Source organism: Salvelinus sp. IW2-2015, unplaced genomic scaffold, assembly GCF_002910315.2.
Source record: "Salvelinus sp. IW2-2015 unplaced genomic scaffold, ASM291031v2 Un_scaffold1324, whole genome shotgun sequence".
NCBI lineage: Eukaryota > Metazoa > Chordata > Actinopteri > Salmoniformes > Salmonidae > Salvelinus > Salvelinus sp. IW2-2015.
Genome location: NW_019942842.1, coordinates 23,539 through 37,555, shown reverse-complemented (window position 1 = coordinate 37,555; position 14,017 = coordinate 23,539). Strand labels below are relative to the sequence as shown.

The 14,017-nt window shown below is 41.5% G+C and overlaps 1 protein-coding gene across 1 annotated transcript; it reads left to right on the top strand.

Annotated features, from left to right (window-relative positions):
* The first annotated feature begins 10,865 nt into the window (after positions 1-10,865).
* LOC139024301 (keratin-associated protein 10-6-like) lies at positions 10,866-13,665 on the top strand. Its single transcript, XM_070438968.1, has 4 exons — positions 10,866-10,938; positions 12,410-13,318; positions 13,401-13,518; positions 13,626-13,665. Exons 1-4 carry the CDS (start codon positions 10,866-10,868, stop codon positions 13,663-13,665), a joined length of 1,140 nt encoding a protein of 379 aa, XP_070295069.1.
* Positions 13,666-14,017: the final 352 nt, after the last annotated feature.

Sequence of the window (14,017 nt, the reverse complement as noted above, 5' to 3'; positions counted from 1 at the left end):
CATCGGCAGTAACGAACTCACTTTAAATCGGATTAAACACGATAAGGCCTTACAAATCCCTCTAAGCTGGATTTATAACACATAGCCATTAACAATCACTCTAACTGGATTAAACACATAGGCACTAACAATAACCTTTAAATGAGTAAACACAAGGCATACAACAATCACTCTAAACTGGATTAAACATAGGAGCATTAACAATCACTTATCTGGATTAAAACATTAAAAGGAATGAATAATTCACTCTAACTGGAATTAAACACATAGGCAGGTACATTAGCAATCCTCTAACTGGATTAAACACATAGGCAGGAATTAGCAATCACTCTATACATGATTAAACACATAAACAGGAATTAGACAATCACTCTAACTGGATTAAACCACATAGCAGGCATAACAATCACTCTAACTGAATTAAACAATAAAGGCATGCATGACACATTCTACTAACCTGGAATTAAACACATAGGCTTTGACAATCACTCTAACTGGGTTAACACAAATACGGCATTTAAACAAAAACTCTAAATGGATTCAAAGACCATAGGCATTAACTAGCGCACTACTAATGATAAACACATTGGCAATATACAATGACTCTAACTGTAGTAAGACACACTTGGGCACTTGGAAATCACTACTAACTGCATAAAACACATAAGCCATTACAATCCAACTCACTCAATGGATTAAACACATAGGCATTAACAATCACTTCAAATGGATTAATCACATAGGCATTAACAATCACTCAAAATGGATTAAACACATAGGCATTAACAATCACTCTCAATGGATTAAACACATAGGCATTAACAATCACTCAAAATGGATTAAACACATAGATAGGCATTAACAATCACTCTAACTGGATTAAACACATAGATAGGCATTAACAATCACTCTATCTGGATTAAACAAATAGGCAGACTTTGACAATCACTATAACTGGTTTAAACACATAGGCAGCAATGAACAATCACTCTAACTGGATTAAACACATAGGCAGGAATTAGTAATCACTCTAACTGAATTAAACACATAGGCATTGGCAATCACTCAAAATGGATTAAACACATAGACATTAACAATGAATCTAATATGATTAAAGAAATATGCATTAAAATTCACTATGACTGGATTAAACACATAGGCATTACCAATCACTATAACTGGATTAAACACATAGGCATTAACAATCACTATAACTGGACTATACACATAGGCAGTCATTAAAATCACTATAACTAAATTAAACACAGACAGGCATGAACAATCACTCTAACGGGATTAAACACATCAGCAGGCATTAACAATCACTAACTGGATTAAACACATAGGCAGTCATTAACAATCACTAACTGGATTAAAGCCATTCTGGGTTGTTACAAACTCCCACAAACTCCCACAAATGTCCAGCATTGCACAGTGTGAGGGCAAATGGATAAAATTAATATAAATGAACTTGAGAGTCAAATAATCTCCTGCATTTTCCTCCAATACTCCACACTCTAATATGTAACTTAATTCTTGATGTTTTCATACCAAGTGCTGTTGCGTCATCCTAGCTGTATTGTTCATGTTATTGTGCAAAGAGTGATTGCTTTGACATTTTGGGGTGGGGGCCAGAGACGTTTTGGCTCTCTGAGAATTTCTGTGATTGGAATCAAATGTTGAAATGTGATCCCTGGATTGGTTCACTGGAAAATAGCTTTTCTCCAGTGATTAAACTGGAACTCTGTGGTCTGGACAGGATTCACTATGGCGACTTGATATACAGTATTTTGCTCACACAATAACACCAACAATGTGTTGCGTTTACTTAAGCCAAAGAGACAACCAACTGGATGATGCTACCAGAAACAACTTGATGATGCTACCAGAAACAACTTGCAACCAGAAACAACTCTCTCTCTCTCTCTCTCTCTCTCTCTCTCTCTCTCTCTCTCTTCTTCTCTGGCTCTCTCGTCTCTCTCTCTCTCTCTCTCCTCTCTCTCTCTTCTCTCTCTCTCTCTCTCTCTCTCTCTCTCTCTCTCTCTCTCTCATATTGTTTTGGAGAATGGCTGCAGGCCTTTTCCTCTGTGGCCTATCACTTGTCTCTGGTGCAGAGGTTCAGCCTGCCAGTCAATTTCTCCCCGATCAACAAACCGTCCCCCAGCTCTTCAGACACTTACTGTCCCGTAATCTTTAGCTGTCACTTCCTGAGTAGGTGAAAATATGGGACAGAAAGAGAGGGAGAGAGAACGATAGAGAGAGTATGGACAAAGGGGTACATTGCTAATTGGACACCACATATCCAGTTCCAAAGTGCATCACATGTTTAATTGTTATTATCCAATTATGATGGTGTGTTGTGACTGGTAAGGTGAATAGGGGTGCCATTAAAACTGGTCAGTGGTTAAGCAGTACTGAAGGTTCCGTCAAAGGTATGATGTTCTCACATGCCTCCCTAATAAATCTGAATCCTTATTAATTGACGAACTGTCACAACAGCTGTGAGGAGGATTTAATTGGGTGCAGGGAAGTCATGCTGTAATGGAAACCTCTGGGACCTGCTGGCAAAAAGTATTTGTTATTGGCAGGTGGTCTATCAGCATAGGCTACTTCTCTCCTGTAAGTCATTAGTCATTCTGATTGATAAGAAGTGTGGAGTAAATAAACAAACTTATGAACGATAAGGTATATGCAAAATGCTGGGGATATCTGCGATTAGCTAATTCCATTTTTGAATAATCAGCGGCGATTTTAGCATGTAAATCTTGGTGGTGAAAAAAAGATGTGGGATGCATGCCAGAAAAGCCACAACACAACACAAAAAAATACATTAATTGCACTATAACGCTGACAAACGGTGCCCACAAATTGTTAGGGCCTACATAAAGCTGTCCCAACAGCAGAGTCCCAACACCTGACCACTGCTATGTCGTGTCTTGACTATCATTAATGTGTTTGACTGTTATTTTATAAAATAATTACATACCACGTTCAATTATTACGCGATTAAATGAATCATATAACAATTCATTAATTAGTAATCTGGGTTATTTAAGTTATTTAACAAGTTACTATCTCCTGACTAATCTTTAAATATATAAATATCTCTTACATCAGTCACAGTCAATTCATTAATTCTTATTTAGTAGCACTGATCAGTCTCATTCTGAATGTCGCAAAATTCTTGGATATCTGCATGATTCCTAGCATAAATTATGAATCAGCGATATTTAAATTGGCTTAATTATTTATTTACTAACTAACTAAATAATCATACAGAAATACATGAACACACACACACACACGGTATAGTTATTGGTTTCTAACACAATGCAATGGAAGGTCCCTAGACGACTAAACCAATATGACGCCTTGTTACACAAAATGGCGGATTCAAAAGAGAGGGAAAGAGAGAGACAAAAAGGAATTCCACTATCGTACATACAGCTGATAACTATGCTCATGGAAATGCAATACTTTGCACATGAATGGCCGTAGTGCTATCAGTAGCACTGTCAATGCTGTACAAAAAAGTTTGCAAACAAGCACACACCGGCCACGAACGATGTGTTTACAATACAGCGTCGGTGAAAATAGACCACATTATTAGGGTGAGGCACATGGGCTACTAACAGCTTACTACACAACATACACTTAGTATTACTTTCTTAGCTACAGTATACATATATCTCCCTTGAATTTTACATAATTTATGCAGCAGCATGCAAGACATTTTTGGACTCACCTTGTGAAGGTGGCGTGGCGGTCCTTTGTGGGCAAATTTTGTCATCAAACTTTGTCATCAAAGTCTTGCATTTTCTGGATTTATGGTGGGAACTCAAAGAAAAGAAAACACACAGCCATTCCATTGAATAGCAGGCTAACGTTTGAGGTTGCTTTGCAATGCTTGCAGTTAGCCACCGATTCCTTACAAACCACTCATTGTTGAATTTGCGATTTCCAACTTGTTGTGTAATCTTTATGGCCAATGAGCACCGATAGGTTTAATCTATAATTTCTCTTCATTATTTCTCTTCATATGACAAGGATTAAAAATGATTTGCCAGTAGATTGTCGACTTGATTCATGATGATGACTGCTAGCTAAGACTTTGAAAGTAAGATGTTGACATAATCATTCCAATCAAAGCTACTGTACATACAGTTGAAGTCGGAAGTTTACATACAATTAGGTTGGAGTCATTAAAACTCGTTTTTCAACCACTCCACAAATTTCTTGTTAACAAACTATAGTTTTGGCAAGTTGGTTAGGACATCTACTTTGTGCATGACACAAGTATTTTTTCCAACAATTGTTTAAAGACAGATTATTTAACTTATAATTCATTGTATCACAATTCCAGTGGGTCAGAAGTTTAAATCCATGAAGTTGACTGTGCCTTTAAACAGCCTGGAAAATTCAAGAAAATTATGTCATGGCTTTAGAAGCTTATGATAAGCTTCTGACATGATGCTGCACGGGGGTGGCAGCATTATGTTGTGGGGGTGATTTGCTGCAGGAGGGACTGGTGCATTTCACAAAATAGATGGCATCATGAGGAGGAAAATTATGTGGATATATTGAAGCAACATCTCAAGACATCAGTCAGGAAGTTAAATCTTGGTCGCAAATGGGTCTTCCAAATGGACAATGACCCCAAGCATGCTTCCAAAGTTGTGGCAAAATGGCTTAAGGACAACAAAGTCCTTAAGAGTGGCCATCAGAAAGCCCTGACCTCAATCCTATAGAACATTTGTGGGAAGAACTGAAAAAGCGTGTGCGAGCAAGGAGGCCTACAAACCTGACTCAGTTACACCAGCTCTATCAGGAGGAATGGGCCAAAATTCACCCAACTTATTTGTGAGAAGCTTGTGGAAGGCTACCCGAAACATTTGACCCAAGTTAAACAATTTAAAGGCAATGCTACCGAATACTAATTGAGTGTATGTAAACTTCTGACCCACTGGGAATATGATGAAAGAAATAAAAGCTGAAATAAATCATTCTCTCAACTATTATTCTGACATTTCACATTCTTAAAATAAAGTGGTGATCCTAACTGACCTAAAACAGGGAATTTTTACTAGGATTAAATGTCAGGAATTGTGAAAAACTGAGTTTAAATGTATTTGGCTAAGGTGTATGTAAACTTCCAACTTCAACTGTTTTTATAGTTTTTTGTGTGCTCTATGGCAATGGTATCTAGATGGAATTTGTATTTGTGGTCCTGGTGACTAGACCTTTTTTGGAACACCATTATTTTGGTCTTACTGAGATATACTGTCAGGGCCCAGGTCTGGCAGAATCTGTGCAGAAGATCTAGGCCCTCCTTGGTTGGTGACAGAAGCACCAGATCATCAGCAAACAGTAGACATTTGACTTCAGATTCTAGTAGGGTGAGGCCGGCTGCTGCAGGCTGTTCTAGTGCCTTCGCCAACTCATTGATATATATGTAGAAGAGGGTAGGGCTTAAGATGCATCCCTGTCTCACCACACGGCCCTGTGGAAAGAAATGTGTGTATTTTTAATTTTAACCTCAGACTTGTGATTTGTGTATTCATTTATAGCAGACCCCCATGTTAAATTGAGTCAAAGGCTTTTTTGAAATCAACAAAGCATGCGAACACTGCCTTTGTTTTGGTTTGTTTGTTTGTCAATTAGGGTGTGCAGGGTGAATATCTGCTCTGTCGTAGGATAATTTGGTAAAAAGCCAATTTGTCATTTGCACAGTACATTGTTTTCACTGAGGAAATGTACTCCTGTTAATCTACCGACCCCCCCTCCCGGATCCGGGATCCTCCTCATCAGAAACGCTGACTAGCATAGCCTAGCCTCACAGGGAATATCATATAATATAATTTCATGAAATCACAAGTTCAATACAGCAAATGAAAGATAAACATCTTGTGAATCCAGCCAACATGTCTGATTTTTAAAATGTTTTACAGCGAAAACACAACATATATTTATGTTAGCTCACCACAATAGCGCAACACACAACGCCATTTTTTCACCGTAAAGATAGCTTTCACAAAACCCACAAATAGAGATAAAATTAATCACTAACCTTTGAACATCTTCATCAGATGACAGTCTTATGACATCATGTTATACAATACATTTATGTTTTGTTCGAAAATGTGCATATTTATAGCTACAAATCTGGGTTTTACAACGCAGCCATGGTCACAAATAGCACCAAAATGTCCGGAGAAATTTTAGACAAGCCACGTAATCTAACAGAAAAACTCATCATAAACTTTACTGAAAAATACAAGTTGCAAATATAATTAAAGATACACTGGTTCTTAATGCAACCGTGCAACTGTGTTAGATTTAAAAAGATTTACAAAAAGTCCAAAGAGTCCACAAAAATACAAAATAACATCATAAATATTCCCTTACCTTTGATGATCTTTCATCAGAATGCAGTGCAAGGAGTCCTAGTTCCACAATAAATCGTTGTTTTGTTTTAGAATGTCCATTTCTTCTGTCGAATTAGCAACTTTGGCTAGCATAGTGGKGCTCACGTGTCCATGAAGATTTTARGCATGAACGAAAAATTCAAAAWGTCATAATAATAGTCGAATAAACTGGTCAAACTCAGTTGATAATCCATCTTTAGGATGTTTTTCAGAAATCAATCCAATAACATCCCAGACGGAGCATTTCTTCGTGTCTACCTAACGCATTGCAGAAAACGATGTGACAAACCCTAGTGCACAGCAAAATACTGCCAATATGGCTGACCTGTCACTCCAAAAGCTCTCATTCGGTCCCACATCAGGCTAGACACCTCATTCAACGTTCTACTGCCTGTTGACATCTAGTGGAAGGCGTATGAAGTGCATACATATCCATAAATACAAGGCAATTGAATAGGAGCAGCCCTTCACAGAGACCCATTTCAGAATTTTCACTTCCTGTTTGGAGGTTTGCCTGCCATATGAGTTCTGTTTTACTCACAGATATAATTCAAACAGTTTTAGAAACTTCAGAGTATTTTCTATCCAATAGTAATAATAATATGCATATCATATGATCTAGGACAGAGTACGAGGCCATTTAAATTGGGCACGATTTTATCCAGAAGTGAAAAGAGCGCCCCCTATTAAGAATAAGTTTTAATGATAATGCAGAAGATTTCCCCAAGGTTGCTGTTGACGCATATCCAACCGTAGTTATTGGGGTCAAATTTCTCTCCACTTTTGTGGATTGGGGTGATCAGTCCTTGGTTCCAAATATTCGGGAAGATGCCAGAGCTGAGAATGATGCTAAAGAGTTTAGGTATAGCCAGTTTAAATGTTATGTCTGTATATTTTATCATTTCATTGAGGATACCATCAACACCACAGGCTGTTTTGGGTTGGAGGGTTTTTATTTTGTCCTGTAGTTCATTCAAGGTAATTGGAGAATCCAGTGAGTTCTGGTAGTCTTTAGTAGTTGATATTAAGATTTGTATTTGATCATGTATAGGTTTTTGCTGCTTGTTCTTTTTTATAGAGCTAAAAAGATTGGAGAAGTGGTTTACCCATACATATCCATTTTGGATCGATAACTTTTCGTGTTTCGTGTTGTTGTTTGTTTAGTGGCATACTGCTTTAGCATCGAGTAGCCCCCGCGATATGCATCTTTTCAGGGAAGTTAGGAACCAATATAGACAAGCAGTTAGGAAAGCAAAGGCTAGCTTTTTCAAACAGAAATTTGCTTCCTGTAGCACAAACTCCAAAAAGTTCTGGGACACTGTAACGTCCATGGAGAATAAGAGCACCTCCTCCCAGCTGCCCACTGCACTGAGGCTAGGAAACACTGTCACCACTGATAAATCCACAATAATTGAGAATTTCAATAATCAGTTTTTCTACGGCTGGCCATGCTTTCCACCTGGCTACCCCTACCCCGGTCAACAGCCCTGCACCCCCCACAGCAACTTAGCTGATGTTCTGAAAGAGTGGCAAAATCTGGACCCCTACAAATCAACTGGGCTAGACAATCTGGACCCTCTCTTTCTAAAATTATCCGTCGCAATTGTTGCAACCCCTATTACTAGCCTGTTCAACCTCTCTTTCGTATCGTCTGAGAAACCTAAAGATTGGAAAGCTGCCGCGGTCATCCCCCTCTTCAAAGGGGGAGGCACTCTAGACCCAAACTGCTACAGACCTATATCTATCCTACCCTGCCTTTCTAAGGTCTTCGAAAGCCAAGTTAAGAAACAGATCACCGAACATTTCGAATCCCAATTTACCTTCTCTGCAATCTGGTTTCCGAGCTGGTCATGGGTGCACCTCAGCCACGCTCAAGGTCCTAAACGATATCATAACCGCCATCGATAAAAGACAATACTGTGCAGCCGTATTCATCGACCTGGCCAAGGCTTTCGACTCTGCCAATCACCACATTCTTATCGGCAGACTCAACAGCCTTGATTTCTCAAATGACTGCCTCACCTGGTTCAGCAACTACTTCTCAGACAGAGTTCAGTGTGTCAAATCGGAGACACATCTGATAGGGGTGTCAGTGGACTGACTATGAACGCTCTGAGAGACTCTGGGTTGAGGTCAGTGATAAAGTAGTCTACAGTACTACTGCCAAGAGATGAGCTATAGGTGTACCTACCCTAGGAGTCCCCTCAAAGCCTACCATTGACTATATACATACCCAGCTTGCGACAGAGCTGCAGGAGTTGTGACACGTTTTTGTTGGTTATGTTATCATAGTTGTGCCTAAGGGGGCATATGGGGGCAGGAATGCTGTCACCTCCAGGCAGGTGTTTGTTTCCCTGTGTGCTGAGGGTGTCAGGTTCATGTCCGGTTCTGGCATTTAGGTCGCCACAGACTAGTTCATGTCCCTGTGCATGGACATGATTGTTTTCCCCCTTCAGGAGAGAGAAGCTATCTTCATTAAAGTATGGGGATTATAGTGGGGGGATAAAGGTAGAAACTACTCTCTGTGTATTAGTGTTTTGGAGGAGGTATCTAGTCTACTCTCTGTCTATTAGTGTTTTGGAGGAGGCATCTAGTCTACTCTCTAGGTATTAGTGTTTTGGAGGAGGTATCTAGTCTACTCTCTGTGTATTAGTGTTTTGGAGGAGGTATCTAGTCTACTCTCTGTATTAGTGGTTTTGGAGGAGTATTAGTCTCTCTCTCTCTGTTATAAGTGTTTTGAAGGAGGTATCTAGTCTGACTCTCTGATGTATTACGTTTTTTGGAGGAGGTATCTAGTCTACTCTCTGTTATATTAGTGTTTTGGAGGAGGTACTAGTCTACTCTCTGTGTATTAGTGTTTTGGAGGAGGTATCTAGTCTACTCTCTGTGTATTAGTGTTTTGGAGGAGGTATCTAGTCTACTCTCTGTGTATTAGTGTTTTGGAGGAGGTATCTATAGTCTACTCTCTGTGTATAGTGTTTTGGAGGAGGCATCTAGTCTACTCTCTGTGTATTAGTGTTTTTGGGAGAGGTATTAGTCTACTCTCTGTGTATATAGTGTTTTGGAGGAGGTATCTAGTCTACTCTCTGTGTATAAGTGTTTTGGAGGAGCATCTGTCTATCTCTGTTTATAAGTGTTTTGGAGGAGGTATCTAGTCTACTCTCTGGTTTAAGTGTTTTGGAGGAGGTATCTAGTCTACTCTCTGTGTATAGTTTTTGGAGGAGGTTATTAGTCTATCTCTGTGTATTAGTGTTTTGGAGGGGTATCTGTCTACTCTCTGTGTATTAGTGTTTTGGAGGAGGTATCTAGTCTACTTCTGTTTGTATAAGTGTTTTGGAGGAGGTATCTAGTCTACTCTCTGTTGTAAAGTTTTTGGAGGAGGTATCTAGTCTACTCTCTGTGTATTAGTGTTTTGGAGGAGGTTATTGTCTACTCTCTGTGTATAAGTGTTTTGGAGGAGGTATCTAGTCTACTCTCTGTGTATAAGTGTTTTGGAGGAGGATCTAGTCTACTCTCTGTGTATTAGTGTTTTGGAGGAGGCTCTGTCTACTCTCTGTGTATTAGTGTTTTGAGGAGGATCTAGTCTACTCTCTGTTTGTATAGTGTTTTGGAAGAGGATCTAGTCTACTCTCTGTGTATTAGTGTTTTGGAGGAGGTATCTAGTCTACTCTCGTGTATTAGTGTTTTGGAGGAGGATCTAGTCTACTCTCTGTGTATTGTGTTTTGGAGGAGGTATCTAGTCTACTCTCTGTTTATTAGTGTTTTGGAGAGGCATCTAGTCTACTCTCTGTGTTATAAGTGTTTTGGAGGAGGTATCTAGTCTACTCTCTGTGTATTAGTGTTTTGGAGGTTTAGGTCATTAGTCTACTCTCTGTGTATTAGTGTTTTGGAGGAGGTATCTCGTACTCTCTTGTATTAGTGTTTTGGAGGAGGTATCTAGTCTACTCTCTGTGTATTAGTGTTTTGGAAGAGGATTCTAGTCTACTCTCTGTGTATTAGTGTTTTGAGGAGGTATCCTAGTCTTCTTGTGTATTAGTGTTTTGGAGGAGGTTCTAGTCTACTCTCTTGTGTATTAGTGTTTTGGAGGAAGCATCTAGTCTAACTCTCTGTGTATTAGTGTTTTGGAGGAGGTATCTAGTCTACTCTCTGTGTATAAGTGTTTTGGAAGAGGTATCTAGTCTACTCTCTGTGTATTAATGTTTTGGACGAGGCATCTAGTCTACTCTCTGTGTATTAATGTTTTGGACAAGGTATCTAGTCTACTCTCTGTGTATAAGTGTTAAGAGTGCAGTTTCATTAGGGCCTGCTAAATGAGCACCATTATAAGGTGCCCAAGGGCCCAGCCTGGGAGTCTAATCAGTCTGCAGCACCCAGCCCCCGCCTGCAGCCACAACCATGTCTCCCTTCCCTTCCCGGGTGTAATTAACCAAGTGGCATGCCATGGAGTGGAGGAGTGGAGGAGTGGAGGAGCGGAGGAGCGGAGAAGAGGAGAACGCTGATGTTCCAAAGCCCAGTAATGAGCCGCTGCTGCTCTCGCAACACACATTAAACATTTACTGGCAGAGCAAAAACATTCATCTCCCTCTCCCTTTCCTCTCACACCAGAAAACGGAAAGGCTGTGTTTTGTATTTCGTGTTTGTATAGTCAGCGAACCATTACTTTAACAGGATATTTAGTCACTGTTTGTGTGATCGTATGCAATATGTGTGTATGCTCAGTTGTCATTTCTTTCAGCTTATGGAAACTTGTAGAATAACTGTCAACTCACTTGATGTCAAGGTCAGGCGAGACACTATTTCTTGAATAGCAACACAAAGGTAAAATCCTTTACTCACCTCTCACCTTAGCAACCGGTTAATGGTAATTCTAAGAAGATGGTGTCAAAAACGATGTGTTAAGGATTGCGATACACTAACTAGTTTGCTGTCCTTGTATCTGGTCAAAAATAGTACTACTCGGACTACTTAACAATGCTCTAATGTGCACCGAGTCACCAGTACACAGTCCATAAATACAGTCTATAAACAGCTAGGCTATCGGATTCCTTTAGGCATACACCCATGACTACTTTAGACCATGTCTGGGAAGCATACAGGCCTCTCATGTCTTCCCATCATCTCTAGATAATAAAACATTTGGAAAACCTAGCTTAGGAGTGAAGTAGCAGTTGAGCCTGTCTTTCACAAGGGGGAGTAGAGAATATTGACCTGGCATCGTGGCAGACTTCTGTCTTGCTAAACTAGAGAACAGAAGAGGCAAGAGGTTTCCATGGCAACAATGCAGAAAGCATATCTGTTTTTCCAAGAGTAGCAAACCCTCCTTGTGTTTCATTGTCTAAAGATGCCTGAGTAATGCAGCAGCAGTTAATAGGGGAAAAAAGAGATATTTGCAGTTTCATATTCCTCAACGGAATTTGTCCTAATTAAGTGCACAGCCTCAATTAAAGTGTCTTTGTCAGAAAACAGCTTTAGAGGGAGAGAAATAGAAATAGTATGAATGAATCACTGGTTGTCTGCCAGAATAATATATTACAGACTCTGGGCTCTATTCAATCAAAGTCACATGACGGTATTTATTGTAAAATACTGTAGATTCCCCTAATAGGTAGATGCTTACAGTTTTCAATATAAGATATGTGTGTGCACACAGGCAGTAGTTTGTAAACAATGATACTTCATAAATATTATTAAGGTAGTTCTGATTTCATCCTGAAAGCCCTTTAACAACCATGAATACTGTCCATCAAGGCATCAAAATAACGTGATGGCCAGTGTGTATCTCCGCCCCTCTCTGCCAGTGTGTATCTCCGCCCCTCTCTGCCAGTGTGTATCTACATATTACTATTCATTTGACCCGCTAGGTCAATTACATCAATGAGACAGTGAATGTTTGATCAAGTTCATTTCTATAACTGCAAAGTGTTTACAGCTTCACCAATCCATTGTCATCGATCTCAACCCCTCTCTGCCAGTGTGTATCTCAGCCCCTCTCTGCCAGTGTGTATCCCTGCCCCTCTTTGCCAGTGTGTATCTCAGCCCCTCTCTGCCAGTGTGTATCCCTGCCCCTCTCTGCCAGTGTGGATCTCAACCGCCTCTGCTGCCAGTGTGTATCCCTGCCCCTCTCCTGCCAGTGTGTATCTCAGCCCCTCGCTGCCAGTGTGTATCCCTGCCCCTCTCTGCCAGTGTGTATCTCAGCCCCTCTTGCCAGTGTGATCTCAGCCCCTCTCTGCCAGTGGGTATCTCAGCCTCTCTCTGCCCAGTGTGTATCCTGCCCCTCTCTGCCAGTGTGTATCCTGCACCCTCTCTGCCAGTGTGTATCCCTGCCCTCTCTGCCAGTGTGTATCTCAACGCCCTCTCTGCAGTGTGTATCCCTCCCCTCTCTGCCATGTGTATCTCAGCCCCTCTCTGCCAGTGTGTATCCTGCCCCTCTCTGCCAGTGTGTACTCAGCCCCTCTCTGCCAGTGTGTATCTCAGCCCCTCTCTGCCAGTGTGTATCTCAGCCTCTCTCTGCCAGTGTGTATCCCTGCCCCACCTCGCAGGTGTATCTCACGCCCCTCTCTGCCAGTGTGTATCTCAGCCCCTCTCTGCCAGTGTTATCCCGCCCCTCTCTGGCCAGTGTGTATCTCAGCCCTCTCTGCCAGGTGTATCTCTGCACTCTCCGCCAGTGTGTATCCCTGCCCCTCTCTGCCAGTGTGTATCTCAGCCCTCTCTGCCAGTGTGTATCCCTGCCCCTCTCTGCCAGTGTAGCTCAGCCACTCTCTGCCAGTGTGTATCCCTTGCCCCTCTCGCCAGTGTGTATCTCAGCCACTCTCTGCCAGTGTGTATCTCAGCCCACTCTCTGCCAGTGTGTATCTCAGCCACTCTCTGCCAGTGTACTCCGCCCTTCTCTGCCAGTGTGTATCCCTGCCCCTCTCTGCCAGTGTGATATCCCTGCCCCTCTCTGCCAGTGTGCTATCTCACCCCCTTCTCTGCCAGTGTGGTATCACACGTGCCCCTCTCTGACAGTGCTGACTCTCAACCCCTCTCTGTCGTCACAGTTTGCATATCTCAGACCGCTCTCCTGCCGAGTGAGTATGCTCCATCACCGATCTCAGTGAGTATCGTTCCCTGCCCCTCTCTGCCAGTGTGTATCCCTACCACTGACTGAGGAATGAAAAGAGAAAGGATGTGTTTAATTATGTATTTGGTCACCCCTTGTAGCGAGGAGTCTCAGACCCCTAGAGACCGCAAGAGAGGCTAGGCACCTGAGCTAAGTCTGATACAATACTCGCATGATCTAGACTGGTGGCTATGATCAATGACCAGCGACTTCATCATTCAGGCGTCTCCTGCCCTACGCGTCACACCACGCACCCACACGCACGCACACACGCACGCACACACCGCACCGCACGCACGCATGCAGCACACACACACACACACTGGTCAAAGTGTCGGTCCACTGCAGGATTGTTGTCAGTACTCTGCAGCCGAGTAATCCAAACCATTAAGTCAAAAGAACTACCATCTGAACACCTTAAAACTTTCTTATTGGCTGCAGTCCGTTAACGGACCCGATATACAACAGCCAGTCGAACTGCAGGGGCGCCAAA

Coding starts and splice junctions, on each gene's coding strand:
- LOC139024301 (XM_070438968.1), top strand. CDS start 10,866: ATGGAGTGGAGGAGTGGAGGAGTGGAGGAGCGGAGGAGCGGAGAAGAG. Junction 10,939..12,409: donor CGCTGATGTTCCAAAGCCCA/GTAATGAGCCGC, acceptor TGTGTATCTCAG/CCCCTCTCTGCCAGTGTGTA. Junction 13,519..13,625: donor ATGCTCCATCACCGATCTCA/GTGAGTATCGTT, acceptor CACCCCTTGTAG/CGAGGAGTCTCAGACCCCTA.